The 27,736-nt window shown below is 31.5% G+C and overlaps 2 protein-coding genes across 4 annotated transcripts; both read right to left on the bottom strand.

Moving 5' to 3' along the window:
• Positions 1 to 911: 911 nt before the first annotated feature.
• LOC107459873 (bifunctional phosphatase IMPL2, chloroplastic) lies at positions 912 to 5,028 on the bottom strand. Of its 3 annotated transcripts, XM_052251761.1 has the most exons (12): positions 4,748 to 5,028; positions 4,448 to 4,495; positions 4,182 to 4,258; positions 2,949 to 3,237; positions 2,393 to 2,541; positions 2,240 to 2,318; positions 2,070 to 2,164; positions 1,943 to 1,992; positions 1,648 to 1,839; positions 1,486 to 1,575; positions 1,294 to 1,405; positions 912 to 1,210 (listed from the first exon to the last, which is right to left on the bottom strand). In XM_052251761.1, exons 4-12 carry the CDS (start codon positions 3,110 to 3,112, stop codon positions 1,140 to 1,142), a joined length of 1,002 nt encoding a protein of 333 aa, XP_052107721.1. In that variant the 5' UTR covers positions 3,113 to 3,237; positions 4,182 to 4,258; positions 4,448 to 4,495; positions 4,748 to 5,028; the 3' UTR covers positions 912 to 1,139. The 3 variants fall into 3 exon arrangements, with proteins under 3 accessions (XP_052107721.1, XP_015933660.1, XP_015933661.1); XM_016078174.3 differs by lacking the exon at positions 4,448 to 4,495; XM_016078175.3 differs by lacking the exons at positions 4,182 to 4,258; positions 4,448 to 4,495.
• Positions 5,029 to 8,727: 3,699 nt separating this feature from the next.
• Positions 8,728 to 13,033, bottom strand: LOC107459769 (sodium/calcium exchanger NCL). The gene is made up of 9 exons (XM_016078026.3): positions 12,520 to 13,033; positions 11,970 to 12,167; positions 11,678 to 11,862; positions 11,449 to 11,594; positions 11,103 to 11,364; positions 10,784 to 10,935; positions 10,435 to 10,687; positions 9,858 to 10,139; positions 8,728 to 9,124 (listed from the first exon to the last, which is right to left on the bottom strand). Exons 1-9 carry the CDS (start codon positions 12,941 to 12,943, stop codon positions 8,876 to 8,878), a joined length of 2,151 nt encoding a protein of 716 aa, XP_015933512.1. The 5' UTR covers positions 12,944 to 13,033; the 3' UTR covers positions 8,728 to 8,875.
• Between the last annotated feature and the right edge of the window lie 14,703 nt (positions 13,034 to 27,736).

Raw genomic sequence — 27,736 nt, 5'->3', positions numbered from 1 at the left:
TCCCTTTGCTGAAATTAAAGTTTTGCATTCTGTTTGTTTGTAGAAGCTAGTTGTAATTATAAATGCTATTTTATACCCCGCTAATGTAGTGCTTTAGTGAATTGACTTGGTTCTAATTTTGTAATTGTACTCACAATTTACGGGTTGCAAATAACGAATCCTCAAAAACTGAGGATGATCTAAATTTCCTCCCGTATTGGGGTGTTTGTAGCCAATCTGATCTGAACACTAATTTTATATATGCAGTACGGTTTAGATTGGATGGTTTATCCGATCTGATTCAATTTCAAACGGTTTGAATTGAATTGGATTTATGATTTTTTAAATTAAAAAAATTATATATATATAATCCAATTCAATTCAAACCGTTTGAAATTATATAACAAGTCTCAATATCAAATTTTAAATAATCAACAATGACATATAAGTTTCAAAAATATCTTAAAAAATCAACAATAAATATAATAATAAAATAATAATATTATAACATATTATTGAGTTTGAATTAAATCTGTTATGAAAAATAAATAAAAAATCCAATCCAATCCAACAATTTGCAAAAAATAGAATCTAATCAAATTCAAATTAGTACGATTTTAATCGATTTTTAATTTAAATTAAATTGCATAAACAGTTTAATTTTAATCGGTTTGAATTTTGAACACTCCTACTTCGGTGTGCTGGTCGATCATTAGAGATGTCCTGAGGCCTCTTCACAATTTTAAAATACGCATTTGCCACATTACTAGGTTCAATACCATGTATACAAGCCTTAGCAAATTGATTCTACAGTTGTTTAGTAATTCTGATTTCTCACATTTATGTATAGCTAGCAAGTGCAAAGTGATTTTCCTTCTAATTATAACATGATCATATTATTAGTGATAGTTAAAGCAAGCAGTGGGCCTAGATATGTAATTATATGGAGCCTGCTAACATACTTCACTGTTCGGATTATCATGCGATATTTAAACTTGGGAAAAACACATTTTAAAGGTGTTGGAAAAAGAATCATTTGTAGCTCATCCAATCAATATAGGAATGCTAACTTGGGCAAGAGATATTAGAGTAAGTGCTTTTGAACTAAATAATGGTCGAAACCGATATCACAACAACTGAATTCTGAAGAATCCCCGTTGTCACTTCCACTGCAATGAATCTATTGTCTGTTGATGGATGTGTTTGTCACCAGCCGCCACAACATTAAAACCTGTGACATGCAATTCAGGAAAACCTCAAGTTGATAACAGGACTAGGAGTAGGAGGAAGCAATTGAAATAAACAAGGCCATACTAGTTGCAATTGAAAGCGGAGAAGCTTCCCAATGAAGTTTTTGTCCTTTCCAATCAGTTATGACACCTCCAGCTCCTTCAATAACAGGTATCAATGCAAGAAAATCGTATGGCTGAAACACAAAAGATCAGCAAAGATAGGTATGTAACAAACTAGTTTGAATGTGGAAGCAGAGTTGAGAAAATATAGTACCTTGAGACCCGACTCAACAACAAGATCCACAAAGCCAGAAGACAAAAGAGCATATGCATAGCAGTCACAACCATATAACGGAATCTTAACCTGCAGAATGCAAATTAAGAATATTCATCTTGAGAAAGAAAGGGAATCCGTGTAATAAGGCAACAGACCTACCTTGTCCCTAACACGGATGAATGCATCCTCTGCATCTCCATTGAAGAGATGAGGGCTTGTGGTATACAGGTATGCTTGAGAGAGGTTGGAGCAAGCACGTGTGGATACATGTTTTCTGTTGAGTGTAGTCGTCTCTCCGGTCATCCCGACCCATCTTTCTCCCAAGACAGGTTGATCAATGATGCCAAGGATCTAACCAAAAGGAAAGGAAACAAAATATGGTTGATGGTAATGGCAATCACACGCTACATGGATTCAAATGTAAAGGAGCGAGTTTAAAGAGGCGCGTGCATACTGGTGTACTGTTGTGCAGAAGAGCAATCAGAGTTCCAAAAAGGGGTTTTCCTGAGGCAATGAGAGGCAGAGTCAAAATGAATGGATGAAATATTTAACGAGAGGCGATGAATAATGATAGCAGTTACCAGTGATGAAGCTCTTTGTGCCATCAATAGGATCCAGGACCCAGACATAGTCAGCAGTGTCTTGTTTACATCTCCACCCCTTTTCCTCTCCATAACTGCAATTCTCAATATGCCATGAGTGAGTGAATGCAAAAGGCAACAAAGGGCCTTGTGGTTAAGACTCGACTCACATGGCATGAGAAGGGAAATTGTCTAATATGATGGAAACCATGGCCTCCTCGGCGGATTGATCTGCATTTGTTACTGGACCTGATGCAACGACGACAATTCCAATTAACAAAGAGAGAAAATGAAAAGCATTGGAAGGTTGGAGGGGGCCATACTGAGGTCGTCTTTCTGAATAATGTCGAATTTACTCCTGAAATACTGACGGATGACCTCTCCGGCAGCATCAGCAACTTTGTTGGCCACGTCGGCAAAGAGGTTCAGGTGGGGAGGCGCATTGGGAGTGGACACCGCCATGGCTCTGGGTCTGTAAGATGCAAAATTAAAATTAGGTTGGAGTGTGGTGAAGAGTGAGATTGTGGGATTAGGAATATACTCAATACAGTGAGGAACAACTTGGGGCTTCATCACTAACTCTCACACTCAACCTCACGGGTATATTCTGACCAACACAACTCCCAAAGCATGCCACTAGTCCACTACCATGTAAAGCCCTCAATATTTGTTTTTCTGGTTAAAGTGGGCCCCAACATAACAGCGTCTTCAACCACCCCTCATGCTAAATCTACTTTATATTGTTCTTGAAAATTTTGCAATGTATCTACTCTATTTAAAAAAATAATAAATCATTTTAATCCCAGTTACTACTAGCTAACATCATAATTCTCAACAGACACTTGAAGCCTATTTTAATTCTCAGCAGACAAAACTAACCTTATAGCTTGAAGCCCGCCACCCGTAAAGTTGCATAAGCTCAACGCCGACGGCGCTGCGAAGGGTTGTCCATGACCAGCAGTTCTTAGAGATTCTGATGGAAGATGGGTTACTGGTTTTGCCAAAAAGGTTGGTATTTGTGACGCACTGACGGCAGACCTCATCAGTCTGGACTTGGCGTGGGAAAAGGGAGTTCAAAATCTAGTGATTCTTCTGTTGCAATCAAGGTTCTGAAAACTGGACCAGTCATCAAACTCTAGTCACTGGTTCACTGGTCCAACCGGTTCAACTGTGATTTAACCATAAAAACTGTTTTATAATAAAATAATAAATAAATATAAATAAATACCCTAAAACATAATTATAGTCTAATATAAACCTTAAAATGTTCAAAATTTAAAGAACTACATCAACTAAAATCTAATATAACATTTGATCTCATCAATTATTAACAATTTATCATTCATTAGTTGTTATATCACTATTGATATCATTAAGATAGTCACAAGAAACAAAAAATTCATTGAACTAACCAAACCAATAACAAATATTCAATCATCTACTCATCTAGTTAATTGAGTTAATTTAATTCATCTATCCCTTCATTGAATTAAAAACAAATTCAACTATGATAATTTTCATCAACAAAAAATTTAGCTCCAAAGATGACTTATAGCAACAAAATTTAGCTAAGTAATTATTTTAGTAAGACAGCAACAAATTCAAGGTTCAGTGATGATAATTAGCAACAAATTCAACCTAATATATACCAGAACAAATCAAAAGTTACAACTCATAACACATTCACAACCCAACTCACAAATCAAAACAAAAATTTACAACTCACAAGTTTATATGACACAAAAATAAATTCAATTAGCAAATAAAACAACCAAACTACTAGCCATGAACAACTAATTAACTAAAGTCTAAATAAGTAAATTCAGTTCAATGCAGCAGAGAAGATTCAATCATACAGATTAATAGCTCATAAGAAAAATTCAATACAGCACAACACAAGTACAACAGATTGGATTTATAAATCAATCTCAGCAGAATTAATTCAATATCAACAATCTGAATCCAAATAAAAATTCAGTAAATTAATAACTCAAAACTCAGCAAAATCATCAATAATACATCATAAGCATATTAAGAACAAAACAAAGAAGAAAACAATATAGCACAAGTACAACAGATTGAACATTGAAGAAGATAAAGGGGAGGACTTGCCTAAACGGGTGGCAAAGGGGAGGAGAAGAGCCACAGCGAGTCAGACCAGAGAGCATAAAAAATACGAAGAACAAGCCCTAGCAGTGAGCACAATTTTTTTAACTTCAAAAGGGGATCATAAACTACTGGTTCTATGAAAGTTCAATGAATAAACAAACTACAATAAAATGCAATGGCCAAAACAGGCCAATGATGAAATAATGAAGGGTTTCTCTCTTCAATTCTATGTTCAAGCTTGTGGGAGGCCAGAATCAACAGAGTAGTACCGTTAGGATAGTCCTTCTTCTTAATTCTTATATATCTCAAACGATTTCCTACAAAAAGAAAACCGAGCACAAAACACGGCCTTAAAACAGAAACAGAACAACACTCAGAAATCAATCACCTCTTCCAAACACGGCCTTAAAACAAAACAGAACAACATTCAGAGTATGAGCATTGATCACAAAAAATTGATTTCTGAACAAAACAAACTCAGAGTAGCCATTAAACATTTCAATATGATTTTTGAAAAAAACATGAAAAAAAAAAAGCTTTGATGAGCACGACGGATGAGCAACCATTACCTTCAAGGGACAAGCACGACGGACGACTCAACGACGGCAATGGTGGAGAGGGGTCGAAGACTTGAAGCATGAGCACCAGACAAGGACCGAAGCTCCTGAGCGCGACGGACGGTGGCGGAAGCGCAGCTGAGCAGACGAAGACGACGGATGCCGAGCGACCTCGAGGAAGAAGCTGCGACCGGTGAGAGCAGGGATCGGAGACTTGGAGCACGCCGACAGGACGAAGAGGGAAGAAAAGGAAAGAAAAGGAGAAGGGCTGGGAGAAGGAGAACAAGGAACGAAGGAATCTGATTGCCTTCTCTTATTTAAACGAACCATAAAATGGCGTCGTTTCATGTAAACCGGCCGAATCCCAGTTCAATCCAACTGACCACTTCAACAGTTTCCATACGATTTTTAAAATGGCGGTTTTTTTATAGACCAAACCGTAGAAGTTTTTAATTCTCGGTCTGATTGGTTCGACTCGTCAATCCATTCCAATTTTTAATCTTTGGTTTATGAATAAAATGAACATTATCCATACTATCCAGAATAGTCATCCGGATACCAGAGATAATAAACATCTCATGTTATAAAAACCTGATTTTGGGGTTTACTAAGGTTTGAATTCTTGACCTTCTAAATCTAGAATTCTAATACATCGTCATAAAACCACTCATCCCAAAAACATAACCTAACAAGACAATGTAACACTAATAATCATATCTCTAATACTTTCTAAACTTTCATTGTACACATGGTACGCTTAGGCCATTGGCTCCATATACTTTCTCTTTATAACTATGTTCATATCACTAAAAAAAGAAGGTTTCTGAATATGTTTATTTTGGCTGGAAGGGGAAAAACACTTGAAAACTTTAATTTTTGGTTTGATTTTTTTCTTCTGAAGGCAAAGATAATTTTATACTCAAAATTATGTTTATAGAAAAAAGCAATAATTATTAACTTTTGCGTTCACTAAGGCTGCATTTGTTTTTGAGAATAAAATAAGACACCGAGAATAATATATAAATTGTGTTTGTTTTTAGAATAGGACAAGACAAGACACTTAGAATAAGACATAATAGACAAAGATACAAAATTTTGTATTCTTATATTTTGTTTAGTGATAAATTAGAACAAATTATAAAAATCTACTTTATTCTCATTTTTTTCATTCAAAAAAAATTGAGAAGATCTAATAAAAAAAACTGTTTTAGAATAAAATAATAAATAAATTATAAATAAACATCCTAAAATATAATTATAATCTAATATAAATTTTAAAATATCCTCCAAATTTAAAATACTATATGAAATATCATCAACCAAAATGATATGATCTTATCAAAATACAAAGTCAAAAATTAAATAATAAGCAAGACAAGAGAATGTCCTGAAACCAAAAAATTATAATAACTTTAATAAAGAGATAATTGAGAACCTTAGATGGTAAACAAATTCATGTGAACGGTGGTCACTTTATAATACAAAAAACTAAAGATATTGCACATCATTTTAGCAACAAAATTTTAGTTCCAACAAGACACACTGAATCATATATGTGTACTTAAGCACAAAGCTTATTTATTTATAGAAACTAAAAACACTATCAGCAGAGAGCAACAGCATGATCAAGCGGTAGAAGTTTAGAAGGGACAGAGTCTTTGACAATTATTATGGCACATACGATCACCTAAAAAAATCCATGTAAAAAAATAATGATAATATCAACAAATAATATGATACATAACAAGATGGATGTAAGTATATACAACTTGACCAACAAAACATTTTATATATAAATCAAGACATACGATAATAATAATATAGTGAATTTAAGGTTTTGCTTTTTCATAACACTTATTGTGAAGAGAAAAGAATACAAGTAACTGAGTGTTCAAAAGATAACATGCAAAAATAGAAGAAATTGCATTTCAAGAAGTGAAATTTAAAAAAAATGCAAAAAAATATCAAATATGTTCCTTTTGTAGCAGCAGCAACTAATTAGTGCCAACAATTTCAACCAATAAAATCCAATAGCCCATTTAATGTCAACATTACAATTGATCCACATACACAATTTCATTGCTATATTTCAAACAACAAGAAGTATTAATTTGATTGATTCTGATAAAATCAACCACCACACATAACCAAGGTAAATACATTAACAAATTAGTTCTTAAATTCATATCAAAATTCTACTAAGATTGGTGGATTTTTTTTCAGAAATAAAACAAAAAAATTCATATTTTACCAAACACCATTTTTGAACTTTAATTCCTCAAATGCGATTTTTTTTTATTTAGAGCAAGTTCGTTGCAGGTCGCACCCCGACAAACTCTATAAAATTATAAAGTTCGTCTTACCGCCAGTGAATTTCCTTTAAGTTTTTTGAATCCCGCGTTTTTAATCTATTTTAATCAATTATCATTATCTCTAAATAGTATATAGATCTATAAATAATATATAGGAGTACACAACAAACATGACTTCTTCAAGGATTTTTTTAATTATAAATTAAAAAAATAGCCATATTTAATAATTCAAAATAAAATACGGACTTATAATTAAAAAAATTCTTATTAAATATAGCTTATTCTGGTGTATCTGTATATTTTTCGAGACGATGGTAATGGTTGTCATTGTTAAATATGACTTATTTTAAAAGAAACGTGATAAAAAAAATTTTTACTATAAAAAAAGTCATTTTTTTTATAAGTTAAAAGCTCAAAAAAGTAATAATGATACTCATAAAGATGGAAACCGCTTGATGGAGATGTTTAATTTTTAACTTTCAAAAGAAAGTTAAGGGAGTTGAGTGTTATGGAAGAGAGAAAATATGAATGGAAAGTGAGAGGAAAAGAGAGAAAGAACTCAATACATCTACCATTGAGTTATGGGTTCCTGCCATAGAATGCGTGCGGTGCAAGCACGCAGAGAGCGTATTATCAGTGCAATAAGCTGGGAGCGGGTTGCATGTCTGTCAGAACAGCGCCTCTAACCTCCTGTTAAATTTTGTTTGGAACTATTTCACTGTAAAACTCACACTTCTCTCCAATTATTAAATAAAAAAGTGGCAGGATGTTACTTATTACCAAATTCGATTAAATTATATTTTTTCCTATCGTCTTTATTGGTGGAATTTTTTTAAATAAATAAAAAAATTATATTTACCACTTTACAGTAAAATACAAATATTTACTATTTTACATAGTATTTTTTCATTTTGCAAGTACTCAATTTCGCCGTCAATGCATGCAAAATAGAAAAGAAATGCTAGTGAAATGTTAATAATCTATTTTTTGTTGGTTTGATTTTATTAAACAAAAATAATAAATTCTGTTAGTATTTTTTGAGATAAAATATACAGAAAAAATATTCACATACAAATTTAAATAGTATAATACAATAAACAGTCGTTGAAGAAAAAAAACAAGAAAAGAAAAAGAAAGAAAAAAGGAAAGGAGGAATTCACATATTGATTTCTCTTTATATTTGTAGGCATTTGCAATATATATAGAAACAAATATCATTTGCTAACGAGTTATAACTCAAATAACATAATATTTTCATACTCACTTAGAGATCATAGATTCGAGCCTTTCTCCTAACTTTAGGGAAAAAAAAGAAAAAAAAATAAATACCATTAAACTAATGTAACAATGATATAAATTATTATGTGATAGTCCTTTTTGTTTGACTATCTAATAAGAAGGAGCATTGATTTTTTTTTTTCTAATAAAATAACATTATTACAAAGAATTCGAAAAAGATCACCATTTGAAGCCAGTCATTGGTCATCATTTGAATCTATTTAGGCATCTTATTTTGCAAGGAATTCAATCATATCATTTACTTTTCTTTTTATCATATTAAATCGTACCGTTTAAAATTGGTAAAGTTTTATGTTAAAAATCATTATAATTATATTTCTCTGCAGGATCTAATACTATTTTCTAATTCTTAGCCACATTTATTAGCTCTGCACAACATGATATTATGTGATTGTCTTTTCATATAAAGCAATCTAACATGCATTGTGTGATACATTTGACAATTCATTCCACTTAATAATACTTGCTCACAAAACCAAAGTCGGTTAGTTTAGTTGGTCTCACTCTCTAGATTCTAATAGTTGATTCACTAAATATAGTTGAAGATATCTTTGAGAACAAAAACAAAGAGCAATGAGATGAGGTATAAGAGGTATGCAGGGATTGATGTCCAAAGAGGGAAAGTGGTGCGGAAACTAGCAGCAATCCCCATGACAGCACAAACAATGGCCACAACAAGAACATCTGCTGAGAATTCCCAAGTTATGTCCCTCACATATATCAGAATAGATATCACCACAAATCCAAGAATGTTGTTCATGAACACTGCTCCATATATCTGCATCCATTCACCCAAATTTCTAATATATAAGTATCTACTACTTAAAAATATAGATTGATCTCTATTTACAATGCTTGGTTGTTTAATTAGCTCAATACTTGGTATGTTTATATGAGATGTTAAGAGCTATGATGATTCTGGAGTAGAAAACATGTAACAGAAAGTGAAGGATACTATGGTGACATGACTTAATATGGATAAAGTATATTTTTTGTCCCTGAAGTTTGACAAAAATTTCAAAAATACTCCTAAGTTTTATTTTGTTTCAATTTTGTCCCAGAAGTTTTCCATTTGCATCAAATATATCCTTGACGGCTAATTTTTCAAAAAATTTAAGACCAATTCAACAACAATTTCATAAAAACCAACTCTCAACACAAGCAAATCAAACATCATTTTCATGCATTATTGTTAGATTGATCTTAAATTTTTTGAAAATTTAACCGTTGGGGATATATTTGATGCAAATCGAAAACTTTTAGAACAAAATTGAAACAAAATAAAACTTAAGGGTATTTTTGAAACTTTTGTCAAACTTTAGGGACAAAAAGTACACTTTACCCAGTTAATATTCTACTAAAGTTGTACTCAAGAGATTCAGGCGCTAAAAAATTATAAAAGTCATTTTGAAAAGTTGAAAAAAAAAACCACAAATAAATATGTGATAAACATTGAAAATTGATCACTCTTGTCAAAAAAAGTGTGAGAATGGAATAGGAAGATTGCTAACCTCATATATTGTTTGACAAGTGTTGCTGCTCTTCTTGTGACTAGCTTCTTTGATTGCTGCAGTTGCTTCTCTGAAATTTGTGGCCAGAGGTACCAAGATAAATGAGATGGAAAAAGAAGAAAGTCCTGCTTCTTCAGAGAAGTTCTGGACACTTGCTATGAGTGGCTCTGCAAGAAGGGACAACATGGTAATTCCCAACACCACATATCCTATAGCCTCCAACCATGCAGATGCTCCTTTGCTTTGGTTTTGTTCCATCACCTTCTCAACATCTTCCCATGTCTAAACCACAAAAATATCAGATTGTATGCAGTTTTTAAGTTATGAATGTACCAAGTTTTCAATTTGTTTCTTGTTAAATTGAAGAGTTTAATTTTGATGTATAATAGTATAAAACATTTTACAAAAATATCTGTTCTTTTCAATGACCACTCAGACGGAAGCATTACATATTGAATGTATATGTAAAACTATTTATACTAACGGTACATCAAAATTAAATTCTAAATTGAATGGTGGAATTTCGAAAGTAAAAAAAAAAAGGTGTTGTTTGAGCAAAAAGGAATAGGGAAAATACTTGATGAGTTCCATGAGATGAAGATTTTGAATTAGCAGCTTGGCTAGAATTTGAGTTTATCCATTTTGTGAAACCATCAACAAATTCTTTCTCGCTGATTTCATTGTCTCTATTGACATCAAGATCTTGAACAAGTTTCGAGAGTGCCTCCTCCGCATCGACAGCCTTACTAAAATGGATGTCTTTCACTATTCTTTCTAGCTCAGATCTTGAAACATGGTTATCTCCATTGACATCAACTTCCTCAAATAGCCTGTCCAAGTTGCATAACATTGGTTACTCAAAATCATGAATATGTATCAAAGAATGTTATTGGCAGATAAAAATGAGGGAGAGAATAGTAATTGACCTTCTAATGGCGGCTTTATCGGCTGTGCCATCATCATTAAGGAGCCTGCCAACCACATCCTCACTCTGGACATGCTTCAAGACTTGAGATACAAGATGTCCCTTCAATTCTCTTTCTTTCCTCACATGTTCAATCCATGGCTTGATAAATGTCTGTTCAAGTTTTAATTTTAATGTTAAATGGACTAAAATCCTGCATTTTCTTAGATAAAAACGTATAAATGGTTATATATCTAGCAATTTATGCATAGGTCTATTTTTGTTTTATGTTAAAATTCTATCTTTATTTAGAAGAACTCAAGTCTAAACATTTTTGTTACCTGATAAACTTTGTTGAGTGATTCTTTTGGGAGGTATTGTCTATCCAAAGCATGTTTTGTTTGGTTAATATATTCTGTCAAGCCACTCACAAATTCTTCCTTGGTTATAATTTGGTCACCATTTTTGTCAAAAATCTTCAACATGTCTGCTATCTGTTCCTCTTTGATGTTTGTGTCTGATAATTTGTTCTTGAGTAGTAACTCTTTTACTTCTGATGCTGATAAATCCTTGCCCTCATGTTGACTAATTTCTTGATATAGCCTGCAAGTTTGTGTAGAAAAATAAGTTTTGAATTTAATTTCTATGCTTTAATCAAGTTAATTCTTTCTATTAAATCTTACTCACCCACTTATGGCATTAACATTAGGAGTGCCATCCTCAGCCAAAATCTTTTGCAGAGTTTGCTTTTCAACACGTTGCAATATTCTTAATATCAAATCATCATGTTTTATATACTCTAGTCTTGTTTTCTCTATCTGAGGTTTGAATACCTGCATACAATAAAATTAAACAAATTTAGTTAAGATAATTCAACTAGAAATACTAATAGAAATTGTTGGATGAGAAATTAAACCTGGTAAATGAAGTATGAGATGAGGAAAATGACAGCTACAATAAAAGCAATCATTAATGTCACATTGCGCAGTGTGGAAGAGTTTGGGAACAAATTGGTAATCTGCATTATAATCAGTGGTGTCACTGAGAAAACCATATTTCTTGCCATCTTTCTTGTGTCCACATCCATGGTAATTCCATAACCTATAAATCAAAGTGAATAAGCAACACCTAACTTTAACATTCAAAAATAAAAAATAAAGAAGAGAAAACCTATAAATGAGTTAAGTTAATTAATATTATGCATATACATGTAAGTGATTCTTTTATCCCTCCACATGATGAGTTTGTAGCATCAGAATCAGAGTCAAGTTTCAACTTTTGCTTGCCAATGATGACACAGGTTCCCCACACAACAGTGAGAAGCAAGATAGAAGAACCAGCCAACAAACCAACTCCAGTTGAAGCATACTCTTGTGCACTCTCCTTATCACTTGAAAGTCCAGTCACTTCCACAAACAAGGAAAAAAAAAAATTAGCTAAGACTAATTAAGATACAGCATATAAATAAACTAATTGTGTTAAGAAATTAGTCAATTTTAAAATTTCTTTAAGAAAAAATATAAGAACCAACGTTCAGGTAGTCAATGTTAGCTAATTGTGTTAAGATCTAAAATTAAGAATTTATGATTTCGGATCTAAAAAATTTAAGACACACAATAATTTAAAAAATATTAGTTGATATTGACCATAAAAAAAATAGCTTTAAAGCATTACTCAAAAGAGAAGTTATTGAGTAAGTAAGAAGAAAACATGGAGAAAATGATGAAACTAAAAGAGGCTCGGAATGATGTTGCATACCAACTAGAATTAAAGACTCAGGAAGAGCACCAAGAATGTCAAAGGCACTAGCACCAAAGACACCAGGTCCAAGAATCTTGAAGATTTGTTCACCACCAGCAGCCAAGTATGATTCACCATGGAACAACAAGTACTCATACACCAATATCAGGAACAAGTGACCAAAAATGTTGTTGGAACATGGCAAGAACCCATACATTTGTTTGCAATACTTCCCACCAGAAGAAGACTCATCAACAACAAAAACCTCTTGTCTTTCATTATTATTATTATTATTATCAACTCCATCAGAGACTAATAACTCATCATAAGGACTAGTAGTGTATGTGTGGAGAATGCGGCATTCAACATGATGAATTGCTACTACAACAAAAACAGTAAGAAGAATAGTGAAGCATGGTTTATTAGAAAGAATGCTCTTCATTTTTCAGGTGCTGTATGTAGTGGTGACGAACAAGAGAGAAAAGTATCCAAGCAAATTAAAGCCAAGTCTTCATTCACATGCATCATGTGAATTAGGAACGGATGCTATATAAAGTATTATTAATCCAAAATATTTTTCTGAAAGTAACGTTTGCTTGTTTAGATCAGTAACAATTGCACAATAAAAGAAAAAGAAAAAGAAAAAGAAAATACAACCTGGTCCATAGACGCTCAATAATGCAAATGTAAATCCTAACAAATTATTCATGACGGATAACCCACTTGAACTGGTGGAGCGATCAACTCATTCGTCCGCTTAAATAAGTATTGGGAGTTAGTGTTCTACCTTGTGTCTGCTATAACTCATCGGCTAGTAACAGATTTTCAAACGGAGTTTTGATCCACAACAAATTAGTCCTTAGTCTATCAAATTGAAAAGTCCTGTGGAAAATCAAAATTTTTCATCACATATCTTTTAATGCAACATCAGATTAATTTGGAAAGTTTTCTATACACAGTTCATGGTGAAAATAATTAGGAGTTGATGAGGGATGTAAGATGTGACTATCATACATTTTAGGGGCTGATGTTAATTCTTCTTTTATATTGCGTTTATAAATTCTCTTTCTAAGACAGAAAAAAGAGAGAAAGAAAAAAATTTAATTTACACTTAAAAATATAAAAAATTTTAGCCTTTTGAAATATAAAAAATAAAATTGAAATACAAGAATGCGAGATTGTTATGAACATTTATAGCTAGTAAAGACACACAACAAAATTAGACACCAAAAAATATATATATTATAGCTGGTAGGTGAAAATAATAAGAACCTCTCCTACCTTATCCTCAGAGTAATTATGATCCAATGGAGTAAGGTCCTCTTGATGTCTCTGTCCCCAAAGAAGTTATATCAAAGCAGTGTCTTATTATGTATCTCACTCCATAGATCATAGTCATATTTTTGTCGTCCAGTTCTTGAAAACAAATAAACAAAATATGCAATGATGCATGAAAAATTTAAGGGAAACAAAAATATATAAAATATTAAGCTATATGCTTAATTTGAAATTTCGTGTGAATATCACAAACATGATATGAGTGGTGCTAATGTGCTAACAAAAAAGTATCTGAAAGGAATAGAGATGCACCAAATTACATCAACCAATGGAATTTGGAACTTAAGAAACAAGAAAAATACACTGGGTGGTGATGAACTTAATATCTATTTATTTATCCATATATATCTATCTACAAAAATATTATTTATATCCTAAGATTAGATCAATCATTATATCCTCGTATGTTACCTAGATTATTTTTTTTTATCAATAATAGGCTTACTATTGTAATTATTTTTTAGTGAAAGTACATAAAGAATATATAGTATATAAGGTGTAATAACTCAATAAATATTTTTTAAGGGGATTTTTCATTCTCTTCAATAATGAGAAGAACTCATTTTTCTTCCTCTTTTAATCCCTTTTGGTTCATCAAACCATCAACATCACAACTTAAATAGCTTAAGACATGAGATTTTCTTCATCATACATATACAAATACAATACATATCACTATATCAGCCACCTAACAAACCATTCACTTTTCATTGTGTTTTTATCTATTGCGTGATGCTAATCTTGCGTGTGATACATCAATTAATTTTTTGTTTGAGGTAGTGATAGTGATTAGTGAGAACTAATTTCTTTTCTACCAAATCAAATTGGGATGTATTGGTGGTATGTTATGCTATGCTTCTCTACTTTGTAATTTTACTCCATTGCAATTAAAATAACAATTTAATTTGTTTTATTACAAAGCAAAGGGTATAAGAATTTTCAAGTGGCATCATGGGTGCAACGTCTTCTAACAAGTATATAATTTGTAAAATTCATATGTTTGTGCAGTTAAGGCATGCTTTTGATTAATTCCTTTTGATTTATAAATGCACATTCAATTATAAGTTAGTAGCAAGTAACAGCTTGTGTGATATATATCAACCAGTTATAATATATAGATTATTTAGCTTTTATATTGTGTGGTCTTTAGTGTGCTTTCTTTTTCTTTTATGTAATGTTGTTCTTAGTAATAATTTTAAAATTATTTTTTCTATTTGTATAAAATAATTTTACTCTATTAAAATTTAAATAACAATTTATTCTGATATAAAACAGCAAAAGGATATAAGAACTATGAGATTAGTTTTTAAAGATAACAATATTAGAGATTAGTTCTTAGCCATCTTATTAGACATACCATAGCAACATAAATCACCAATAAATAATTGTTGATCATTTTTCAACTTTTTGACTATTTTCTTTTTTTATTTCTTTCTAAAATTGAAGTGTTTGATTATGCAAGGTCAGAAAAACCAATTAAGTATATGTGTAGCTGTTAGATTGTTCATTCTTTATAGAGAAGCAGATATATAGAGGCATACGATTAAAAAAGAATTGCGTTTGTAGAGTAATGAGAGAGTATAATTAGTGATGTATGTTTAAAAACTTGGGAGCAAAATGGTAAAATCAGCAAAATAGCATTAAATAAGTCCATTCACATCAATTAACGTGATGCCTCGTTAGGCGCATGCACGATTACTAGGATCAGAAATTTCTAGGTGACCACTCGGTGCTAGCAGACCTATTAGGACAATGGGCACCAGGCCCATGGAAACGCGCTATGGCTAGGATTAGGCGCCCCGCGTTTGGGCCACTGTCGTGGACCCGAATTCTGGCCTCAACGGCCTAATGATAACTCGGCTACTAATCCTAAATCATTCTTCTCAGACCCAAAATTCCAGCACCTCTGAATCGACACATCACTAATTGATATTCGAATTCAAATTTTTCTTATCTCCTAACAAATTGGGAGATTAGATAGACAGCCAAACTTGTATAACGGGAAGTTGCAGGTTCTCCCACACACCTACTCTCACTAACCTTACCTCGGAAATCCATTCTGATTTGATCGTTAGTATCTATGCAGGTCACCCCTCACCTTTCACACAATTGGACCGGAGACCGTGAAGATCACCAGCTCAGTGAACAACGAATCCCAACATTTCAGGTAACTCATAAACAATTATCATTTTGCACATTGTCTCTAAAATAACAAAAATATTCTCTTCAGCACGTATCATATTTTTTCTCTTCAAAAAGATTCGTTCCCAAATGTATAAATATAACAAAGAGAGAAAAATTAGATACATCAATCAATTATAGCTAAACAATAGTACTCACCAATTAAATTTATCTTGTTGGTATTGTCATTGGTATTCTCCAACACTTGGAATGGACTATCTTCTCTATCAACAAATGTAGTTTTTCTTTGAATATGAAACTTCTCTTTCATCCAATAAATCCAGACCTAATCTCATGGTTCAAAAACCATATTTTGATGGATCTTCTTTACTCACTAAATTGTGACTATGTCCTTGTTAATTATGTTATGAGCCTTCATGTATAAATTTAATCTTTTCAACCTTATTTTCACCTTCTAAAGTAACATCATTACTCAAAAGTAAAAACATTAAATCCAAAATAGTTAAAATCATTAAAAAATTCACCAGAATAACGACCAACAACCAACAGAGTTATAAATTTCAGAGTTATAAGAAAGCTCAATATCTCACAAATAATTATCCAAAGAGGAGTGTTAGGTAAACAATGATTATCTTGAATAACATGAACAACCACCAATCAAATACAAGTACACTACACCCTAATTTAATGCTATTCATTAAATTTACTCTTTTAATCCTATTAATTCACATTGTTCACACATTATTCAAAAATGTTATTAGTTACCTAAATTTTTCCTTATCCAAAACACTCTTAACATGCAAGACATGATTATCTAAACAACTAGCATAAAAAGTTATCACATAATCAACTTTTTGAAAAACAACTTAGTAATGGATGTAGAATAATCTTTAATATTTTGACATACAATTAAAGTTACGATCATATTAGTTCTGTCCACAATAAGAAATTATGATAAATTCCTTTAACACTTCTATGTCTATGAGATCAACAAAAATATATAAATAGCAAATTTAATATTATTTTATTCTATTATAGCCTTTTAGATCAATATTCTCACAAGCAACATAAATAGAACAAAAATCAAATTTAGTTGCATAAAATATTTTTATACATTCAAATACTAAGTTAAGAGTAAGATTAGTGATTAGATCATACCTTTATACATCCAAATACTAATAAGAATAATATTAGTGATTAGATCATACCTTATTACCAATTTATTAGTAGCTGCATTCTTATTACCTTGTACGATTTTATATGAAAAATAATCAAACTCGGTTCATTTTGCAGGTCTCTTGTTCAAAATCTTTCACTATCAAATGCAAAATATAAAATACCTTGTCATGTATTGAGTATTTGAGACTTGGTTCATGTAACTACTCATTAAAGTATGCAATTTATTTTTTTTTTCTTTTCATCCACATAGCCTTCAAAATTCACCAATAAATATGCAAAACCTTGAAAATCTGATAAAAATACACTAAGCAATTCATGGTAATTCATGGTAAGATATATGAAAAATTAAAGACTCTTTATCTAAACTGGCATTTTCTAGATCTCTTTCACAAATATATTTATTGCTCCCAATTTTTTTTCCCTCATCGAATTTTTTTCTTGCTATGCTCTTTCTTTCTCTCAAAATTCTCTCTTTAAATCAAATATTGACTCTTTTCACTCAAATATCTACTCTTTTTCTTAGTTTTTTCTTCTCTTAAACTCTTCTCGTTTTCCTCTTATTTTTTAGGGTAAAGTATTAAATTGGTCCCTACGTTTAGACGTAATCCTATTTTGGCCCTTAAGGTTTAACGTGTCCTATTTGAATCTAAAAAAGTTTCATTTATCTTCAATGTAGTCCCACCGTGAAGTTAAAGTTAAATAATTAACAGAATATCCTACATGACAGCAGTACAAGAACAAGATTATATGGAGAACAAGTACAAGCTCCAAAAGCACAAAATCAACTGTGGATGCATCAATATATTTATTTATTATTTTTCTTACAATTTAAATGAAATATTTTCTATAGAACTAAGGAGAATAATAAATAAATATATTGATGCATCTACGGTTAATTTTGTATCTTTGGAGCTTGTACTAGTTCTCTAGATTATCGACTTTATTCTTGTATTGCTGTCATGTAGAACATTCCACTAATTATTTAACTTTGACCTTGCAGTGGGACTACATTAAAGATAAATGAAACTCTTTTGGATTTAAATAGAACACTTTAAATCTTAAAGACCAATACAGAACTACACCCGAACGTAGAGAACTAATTTAATATTTTATTCTATTTTTTAAATTGCTTATATTCCAAGGACCTTTTTAAAAACGTTTGCATCTTTGATTTTTCTAAATACATATCTCAATTTATAGCATATTCAACAAATTTTTTTATTATTGGTCTTGAAAAAGAATTAAAGATAGAATTAAAAGAACTCTTTTTCTCATGTTGATTTATATGATTCTTTTTGAAATCTGTAATTTTAAATGTTGTCTTATCCTCAAACTTTACTCCTTTATAAATTCTTATATAATTGGAATCAGGCGAAAGTCAAGTTGCAATAAATTGCTGGTGCTTCTCAACCTTAATGACCAAATTGACTAGATCATCTAATGTTACATAATAATGATGTTCAACCTCATCTACAATATCTTGGTCTAATCCATCCAAATATAGCCTCATAAGGACTTTAGGACCTTTTTCCAACATTAACCTTACTCATCAAATTCAACAATTCAACAATTCCTTGTAGTATTTCTTTACAAATTTTGACCCTTGTTTCAATCTACAAAACTTTTTAAAAACTCCTTATAATATGATAGTAGCACAAACTGGTTATTCATGATTTTCTTTTTTTTTTTGGTCAGTATTATCTTCTCCCAAATGCAAATTGGGCTTTTTTTCGTACTTTTTTCTATATCTTTCTAACCTATTCCACCAAATATGAATATCCTCAAAAAATTTGGCTTCTAATAATCTAACCTTCCTTTTCTCTAAAAGATTGCAGCATGTAAAAATAAACTCTATCTTCTTTTTCCATTCGGTATAAGTTCCAACTCATTCTTTCTTTAAAAGGTAGAGATTTACATCTTGAAAATCTTTTTTTCATGAGATGCTTCGATCATCACTGTTACCGTTTTCAGTTCTCATTGATTCTGATTTGGAAACTTGTAAAGAATAATAAAGATTTCAGACCACTCTTTTCATGTGTATCATTTAAATTAGGACACTTATGTTTACATTCAATTTGTGGCTTTTTTTCCTTTTTTGAACTCATCACTCTTGCCTTTTTTCACTCTTAAATTGCTTTAAACAAATTGCACTTCAGAAATTAAGAAAAAAGAACTCTAACTAAGATAATCTTAATGATAAAATTTTTAATTTAACAAGAAAAAGAATTAGATTATGTGACAAAGAAAACAAACAAGGATAGACACTTTTCTAAGTTTAAAAAAAAAAAGATCCAATTTGAATTGATACCTTAGAGTAATGTGAAACAATTCTAGATTTTTTAGTGTTACTTTTTTTAATTGTCAATTTTCTTTTATTCTCCTAATTTTTTTTTGAACTTTTTTATTTTTTTGAATATAACTATAAAATAAAATTGTTGAAATAAAAGATAAAACAAAGAAGTTAAGTGAAAATCCTAAAATGTGTAGATAAATAAGAATTTATTTACGACTTGTAACTATAACTAGTACCAAATGATGAGGAAAAAAAACGAATGATAGAAGACACAACAGAAATGAAAAATAATGATAAAAGAATAAAGGGGATAATTGGATAGTTGTTTTTCTCTTAGACTTCTAAAAATCTTGTTCTTAGCAACCTAGATCATTAAAAAAAAAATTCTACTAAACTTTCAAAGAACATGTACTTAACAACATAGATCAAAGAGATGAAATTAAAGGTATAACACTAAGAGTTATCTTAGTTTGAATCTTTCAATTTCTTCGTATAACAAACAAAGCATATTACTTGCCTCACTTGAATACACATAGAAAAATGTGCATAAATATACCCATAAAATTTATTTACCTTCATAAAATGTCTTACAAATTTACTTAAATAGCCCCTATTTAATCAACCTAAAAATAGATCAAATCTTCCTAAAATAAAATAAAACAATAAAATATGAAATTAAATAAAAGATATGACTCCAAAACTAACTCTAACTAATTTAAATCATATTTAATCCTATTAGTTCAGATAAGATTTGATTAAAAATTAAATTTTTAATGATATAATAACCAATTTAAATCATATTTAAACTTATTAAATTAGATCAGGTTTGATTTAAATTTTAAACGTCTAAAAATACTACTAAACAAATCAAAATCAAATCAAATCTTTTGATAAACCCTAACAACAAATTAAACAATACAAAAAAAATGGTCTATGGTCATAGTAAAAAAAAACAGTGACCATAGCTAGTGAAAAAAGTGACCATAGATCCATTGTCAAATTTTTTGAACTATTGTCAAAAAAAAATGATCTATGGTCATAGTTTTTTTAGTATAGTCATAGTTGCAATTTTTAAATTCTGACACTTTAGGCCACGTTTTTTTACCGAGGCCATAGCTTTATCTATGGTTACAGTCTATGGTTACAGTTTTAGCGTGACAATATCTATGGTCAGTCACCCTATTTTAAAATCATGATCATAGCTTACTCTATGATCACCCATATTTTATACTATGACCATAACCTAATCTATAGTCACGGTTTTCGTGTGACCATAGATATCTATGGTCATCCTACTTTAAAACCATGATCATAACTTATTCTGTGGTCACTTTTTTGTAAAATCGTGACCATAAACCCTAGCTTATCTATAGTCACCCTATTTTAAAACCATGATCATAGCTTATTCTATGATCACTCTTGTTTTAAACCGTGGCTATAGCTTAATCTATGATCACGGTTTTAGCATAATCATAGCTATCTATGATCACTCTACTTTAAAACCATAACTATAGCTTACTCCATAGTCAACCTTTTATAAAACTGTGACTATAGCTTATCTATGGTCACCCTATTTTAAAATTGTGACCAGAGCTTACTCTATGGTCATCTCTGTTTTATATCGTGATCATAATCTAATCTATAGTCACGATTTTGCATGACCATAGCTTATCTATGGTCACCCTATTTTAAAACCGTGACTATAGTTTACTTTATTTTATGAGATTTATTTTTTTAAAGCATAATCATATCCCAAAATTATGATAACCACAAAATAAGCCTAAAAAGACAAATTTAAGTAATCTAAATCATAAAATTCACATTATAAGCTAGATATATTTTTAGTCCAAACAATACAAATTAAAATATATTATATTATATCCATTACATGTAATATCTGGTAAAATCTCTTAAAAAATACAAAAAACATCAAAATATTACATTTAGATAACTAAAGTATATATGAGACCTATCTCATCTCATATTTCTATTAAAAATAATATTTTTTTCAATCACATTTTCTTGCTAGCAAAAGAAATAAACATTTTAGTGATATTTATATTTCATTAAAAAATATTTAAGTAATTAAAAAATTATAACAAAAAATTTATAAAATATAATAACATAAATTGTAAAAGAATGCATGACTAGATAAAAAAACAAAAGAGAGAAAGAGAAATCATTGATAATATCATACGCAAATTCCCTTGCTTCCTTTTTATGCTAATCTATGTATTTGTCACCATGTTTAAATTACATTAACACTATAAAGAGAACTTGTGATCAATCACATGGAAAAAGATTTAAAATTAAGGAAAGTTTAAATTTGAAGTAAAAAGGAAAAGGGAAGGTAAGTAATATAATATAATTGAGTTTGCATACCTGTGCTTCTGATATTTCAATACCCTCTATTTCATTGAAGCTTTTCATCAAGGAATCTCGTCACTCCCTAAAGGCTTTCATCATATTAGCCACAATTTCTGAGATATGCTATTGGCAGATGAAATCAGCTGAATTCAACAACATGCATCAGCAAGCAATTTTACAAATATACACAAATATATAGCATAGTATAGTCTTCCAACTCATTCCGAATGAAACTAGAAAGTAGAAAGTTTCTTAAGTTTCACTCACCAATGTTGAATCAAAAGAGATATTGCCCGAGACAAACAACAAATATCCAAATAATTAACCTGAATTTTCTACAATCAACCTAAATATAATTTATTAAGAGAACAGTACACTATACAGTATATTCGTGCGGTTCATACAAAAATGGGAGGAAATATGGTATATATTAGAAGGAGAAAACTGAAAGTAAAGCAATGAAATAAAAGTCAAGGTAATTAATATGCACAACACGGATCTTAGCACAGTAAACATTTTATATATCTAAATGTAATATTTGAACAGCATAACAAATATAACAAATACTAACCTCACTCCAAATAAGATCTTAGCACAGTAAACATGGTATAAAGTATAAACCCTACAATGCAAATATTACCCTCTCTGCCGTCTACAATAATTAATGATCACAATAAGCATGCAAAGTAGCTCAAAGTTGGTGAATTTGCAAGTATGATGAATTTGCAATTTGGAAAACTAAAGTTGAGCAACAGTTTGCCGAAATAACAAATAAATTGAGTGATATCAAAGCATCAAGGAAATGTGTTCGCCCTAGTTCTCCATCAGACAGGTGAAAATATTGGATAGAAAATACTAACCTACCGGAAGATGAATTTGCAATGAAGTATATGGTATGCTGCAATGAAGTAGACATCATTTTCAAAGCCTAGGATAGGATTATAACCACGTCGTCCGTATGTTTTTCTTCCTCCAATGTGAAAAATGGTAGAGATTGGAAATTGTACAGCATTAACAATATGAGAAAACTAACTGCTTAAAGCCAATTTCATAAGCAATCTAAGAGAAAAATTATGTAAATCTTGTGAATTGAAAATAGGAAACACAGAAAACAAGTTCCACTCTTTTCCATCTCTCTCAGGAAATTCACCAAACACATGGCAAGCATAACAATACTGAACCGAAATACAGTTAGAAAACAAGGAAAAATGGATTACAATTATAGAAAGAAAGGAACAGATTTCATCTTGTAAAGTCCCTGTATCTTAATTCTAAATTTTGGCTCCCAAATAAAGGTCAACAAAATCGCATTGAATTGGTGGTATTTAGAGGAAGAGATGGATGTGAAACTTGAGGGAAGAAGTTCGAGACGTCGAAGCCTTGTGCAATGAGAGCGAGTAAGCGCTTGAGCAGTGGAAGCGAGCTCGAGACAGAGACGCGAGCGAGGCAGAGACAGAGAAGTGAGCGAGACGCAGGCGGCCGGAGGCGGAGACGCGAGATGCGGGCGGAGGAGAGCTGGTGGATCCGGCGAGAGGTGCGGCGACGAAGGTGATCGTGCGATGGCGCCGTGGCGGTGAATCGAGGTTACAGAGACAGAGCTGGGGTTGTTGTTCAGGGGGGCAGGAAGGAGACCAAGGACGAAGGTGAAGGAGGAAGGAGAATGGGGACGAAGTCTCTCTGAACTTGAATAGGGCCAGGGTTCTCTTTTTTTTTTAATTCTGGGACGTCCAACGACGTCGTTTGGGGCTCGGGTTTTTTTTCCAATTTGAACCGGTCCGGGTTTTAAAAACTCGGTCGCTTCGTTGCTTTTTGGTCTTGTTTTGACAATTATGCCCTATACAAATTGACAAGATACAATGCTAATTAATAATAACAAAATAACACAAACATGCACTTTCTATTTTTTTCTATTTTTTATCATTTTTATTTTTTTATTTTATTTTTAATTTGTTATTATCATAATTATCAAAACAGAATCGATAATCAATCCAGTCAAACTACCGAATTATTAGGTCATTAGCTCAACCGATTAATCACAGATTAAACTAGTTGATCTATTCATAATTATATAAAATTTTATTTTATTTTTTATTTTTATAATGAATATCTTTTTTCTTTAATTTTATTTTATATTCAATTAATTATTATTTTTAAATATTTTTTATATTTTGTATTCAAAATCGTGACTATAGATATTTATAGGTCATTTTCCAAAACCGTAAATATAGACCTCTTAGGTCATACTTTTGTAAAATCGTAATCATATACTCTTTTAGGTCACTCTTTAAAATCGTGACTATAGACTATTTAGGTCACCCTCTAAAATTGTGACTATAGACCCGCTTTAGGCCATCCTTTTGTAAAATCGTGACCAAAGATCCTTTTAGGTCACTCTTCAAAATCATGACCATAAACCTTTTTAGCCTCCCACAAAAACTGTGACATAGACCTTTTTAGGTTACTCCTGTAACCATAAATCCTTTTAGATCATCTCCAAAACTGTGACTATAGGCCCCTTTTAAATAATCGTGACCATTGATCCTTTTAGGTCACTCTGCAAAACTGTGACCATAGATACTGTTAAGTTACCTTCCAAAATCGTGATCATATTCAGGCCACCTTTCAAAACTGTGACCATGGACATTTTTAGGCCACTGCTCAAAACTGTAACCAAAAACCCTTTTAGATCACCCCCAAAATCGTGATCATAAACCCCTTTTTAGGTCACCCTTTTGTAAAACTGTGACTATAAATCTTTTTAGGTCACTCTGCAAAACCGTGACTATAGATACCTTTAGGTCACCCTCCAAAATCGTGACTATAGACGCATTTTAAATCACCTTTTTGTAAAACCATGACATAGACCATTCTAAGTTGTTCTGAAAAATTATGACTATAGACTCTTTTAGATCACGCTCCAAAACCATTACTATAGACTCTTTTAAGTCACCCTTTTTTGAAAAATCGTGACCATAGACATTTTTATGTCACTTCTCAAAATCGTGATCATAGACCCCTTTAGGTCATCCCAAAAAATCGTTACCATAGACTTTTTTATGTCACTCTTTAAAATTGTGATCATAGATACTTTTAGGCTACCTCCTAAAATTGTGATCATAAACCCTTTTAAGTTACTCTTTTTTTAAAAATTGTAACCATAAGTATTTTTTGGTTAATTTAAAAAAAAGTGACCGAAAAACCGTAATCATAGACCAAATATTTGAATATAATAAAATTATTATTCTATATATTTTATTTAAAATGACAAAAATACCCTTTTAGACATGTATCAAATTTTCTCACTCAATAGGATATGTTTAAATGATCTTTCCCAACAACTTGAGTTGACGAGCATCCTTTCATCCCTTTCATACCATCCCTCATTTTGTTTTTGTTTATCTTCTGGCCTTTTCTTTTGATTTAGATATGGTTTAATGTAGTTTTGTTCTCCTCTCTTATATCTCGCTTATGTTATCTTTAAAACCGCACCGTTAATCCTTCATCCATCCAAGTTTTGAACAGCTCTTTAAACATGATAACATGATTCTTGAATACAAATCTAACAAAAATAAATTTGTATAAAGTATTTCTTTTAATTTTCTCAAACAAGACATCTACAACTTGAACTTCCTTGCTTAAAATTTTTTATAATTATTAAATGCTTGTTTTTTTCTGTCAAATTGTCCACAAACACCAAAAAAGACTTCCGTTCTAACCAATAAAAGATTAACGAAAAAGATTCTTCTATTTCTATCAACGAAAAATATAAAATAACTAACAATATCATGATCTAAATTTTAATTATATCTGTTTATTCTCTTAATTATCATATTATGCTTTCAATTGCCTTAACTTCATATGCCTATTTTTTTAATTTTTTAGTTAATTAACACCCAAATTCCACAAAATATATTTCTCTTTTAAATGCTAATTAAATTGAATTAAATCTTAATTTTTTTTCTCACATAGTCGTTTAAAATTTCAACTTCACTTTCCATTTTATTCTTTTTATTTTTTTTCCCTCTCGTAAACCTTCACTTTCTATTTGTAGTTTCCCTCTTTTCTTTCATGCTAGAGCATAATTAGTAGTTTAAAGAGAGAATACACATTTCAGTTTTCTTTTTATATGATTTTAGTGATAACTTTAGATATGTTTAGTTAATTTTTTGCATAGACATAGATAATTCTAAATGTGTCTAATTCAGAACATTTGGGGAGACTGAATAATGTGAATTTTTTTAATCACGATATCCTTCGGATCTGTTACATAAAACCAGTTACACCTATAACTTGGAACCTAGAAGATATAACATAAGCACGTACTATACTAAAGGGACGTGATTTTCTTTCCTAATGGATCAACTGAAATAAAATCAAGAGCAATTACCACAAAATCAGGAAAATAAGTCCCAAATCAGTTCCGCAAATATAAGCAACTAGCCATAGTGAATCTATTCTATAAATACAAAACTTTTAATTTTTTTTTTTGGAACAAAGAAGCTTAACACAAAACAGGGAGCGAAAAAACAAACAAACAAAAAAAATATGTAGAGACTATAAACAAACAACTATCTTTAGTGTCATCTCCGGCATTGCCATCAATAACAAAAGGGATCTAAACTACTCCACTCTCTAAAACTGATTAAGGATTGCTGGAACACCTTTTCCGTACTCCCTTCCTTATTATTGAAAAGCCGCCCATTATTCTCTAGCCAAACGTTCCAAATAACCGAAAAAAAAAACATATGAGTCACTTGTTGCGCTCTCCCTTCCTATTAGCAACACATGTCCAACTCTCAAAGTGTTCTTTTAGTGAGGTCGGAAAAGACCACAATCTCCCAAAGTCAGATAGCCAATGACACTACACCTGCCAAGTAAACTCATAGCCCAGAAACAAGTGGTGAATATATTCGACGTCTTTTTTACACAAAACACATATGTTATCACCATGACTAATAATTTCCAGTCTATGCAGTCTTTCCTTAGTGTTAACTCTTTCTATCAAAATAAACCAAATAAATAACTCTACTCGTGGCATAACCAAACCTTTCCAAATGGTTCTGGTGAAACTGTAGCTGGTTATTACTTATCAGGTATGTTATTCATTCTGAATATTAATATCACATATTTTATCTCAAATTTATTCTGACTTGAGCGTTGGAGTGCCTTTGCACAGGTGTCCATCGCCGTCGTTCTTGAAGACGCTGACGCATATCTCATTCAACCCAAGAAGGAGTGAGTTCAAGCGTTTAGTAGGACGAGCTATACCTTGGAACCGGCTATCTACACAAGAACATTTGGCACCAACCATGGGCCTAAATTTATTTAACCCCACCATCACTTTTTCTGTCGATTGTTTACCATCTTTTGCAGGACGTGGCTTATGGCAGACGAACCAAGTAATCCCCCTCCTCCTCCCACTCAAGCTGAATTATTGGCCATCAACGAATCCCTGTGAGCAGAGAACAAAAAAATGGCCGACCTATTATGTCAGAAGCAAAACAACCAAAGTAAAAGAAGGAACATAAAAATACTGAGAACAAAGATGATCAAGACGAGCACATGTCGGAAGCCAAGCCTATATATCAAATTTCTATGAAGGCGACAGTGGAAAGGACCAATCCTTTTTCAAAAGATATCATAGACTTCTAGATGCCCAAAAATTTCACCATTCCGACGACAGTAGTAAAACCTTATGAAGGAATAGGTGATCCTAACATACGTGTCACCAAGTTTTACACGATTATGTTTTATGAATGGTGCATCTGATCCAATACTCTTCGAACATTTCCTACCTTTTTAGATGGCGCACCTTGATTTGGTTTTCTAATTTGTCTGTAGGTTCTGTATCAAGTTTTGACGAGCTGACCGACCTCTTCGTCAACAACTTTGCTGCACCAAAAATCTACGTGCACG

This window comes from Arachis duranensis, chromosome 7 (assembly GCF_000817695.3).
Source record: "Arachis duranensis cultivar V14167 chromosome 7, aradu.V14167.gnm2.J7QH, whole genome shotgun sequence".
NCBI classification, from domain to species: domain Eukaryota; kingdom Viridiplantae; phylum Streptophyta; class Magnoliopsida; order Fabales; family Fabaceae; genus Arachis; species Arachis duranensis.
Note: the sequence above shows the minus strand (reverse complement) of the source record. Positions and strands in the feature narration are given on the sequence as shown.

What these genes read in the sequence shown, in the direction of transcription:
- LOC107459873 (XM_052251761.1), bottom strand. Translation starts at nt 3,112, where the DNA reads ATGAGGTCTGCCGTCAGTGCGTCACAAATACCAACCTTTTTGGCAAAA. An exon ending in TATTCAGAAAGACGACCTCA is followed by an intron (nt 2,319 to 2,392) that starts GTATGGCCCCCT and finishes TCGTTGCATCAG; the next exon opens with GTCCAGTAACAAATGCAGAT. An exon ending in CACAAAGAGCTTCATCACTG is followed by an intron (nt 1,993 to 2,069) that starts GTAACTGCTATC and finishes TCATTGCCTCAG; the next exon opens with GAAAACCCCTTTTTGGAACT.
- LOC107459769 (XM_016078026.3), bottom strand. Translation starts at nt 12,943, where the DNA reads ATGAAGAGCATTCTTTCTAATAAACCATGCTTCACTATTCTTCTTACT. An exon ending in TGAGTCTTTAATTCTAGTTG is followed by an intron (nt 12,168 to 12,519) that starts GTATGCAACATC and finishes TGTTTGTGGAAG; the next exon opens with TGACTGGACTTTCAAGTGAT. An exon ending in GATAAAAGAATCACTTACAT is followed by an intron (nt 11,863 to 11,969) that starts GTATATGCATAA and finishes TTTGATTTATAG; the next exon opens with GTTATGGAATTACCATGGAT.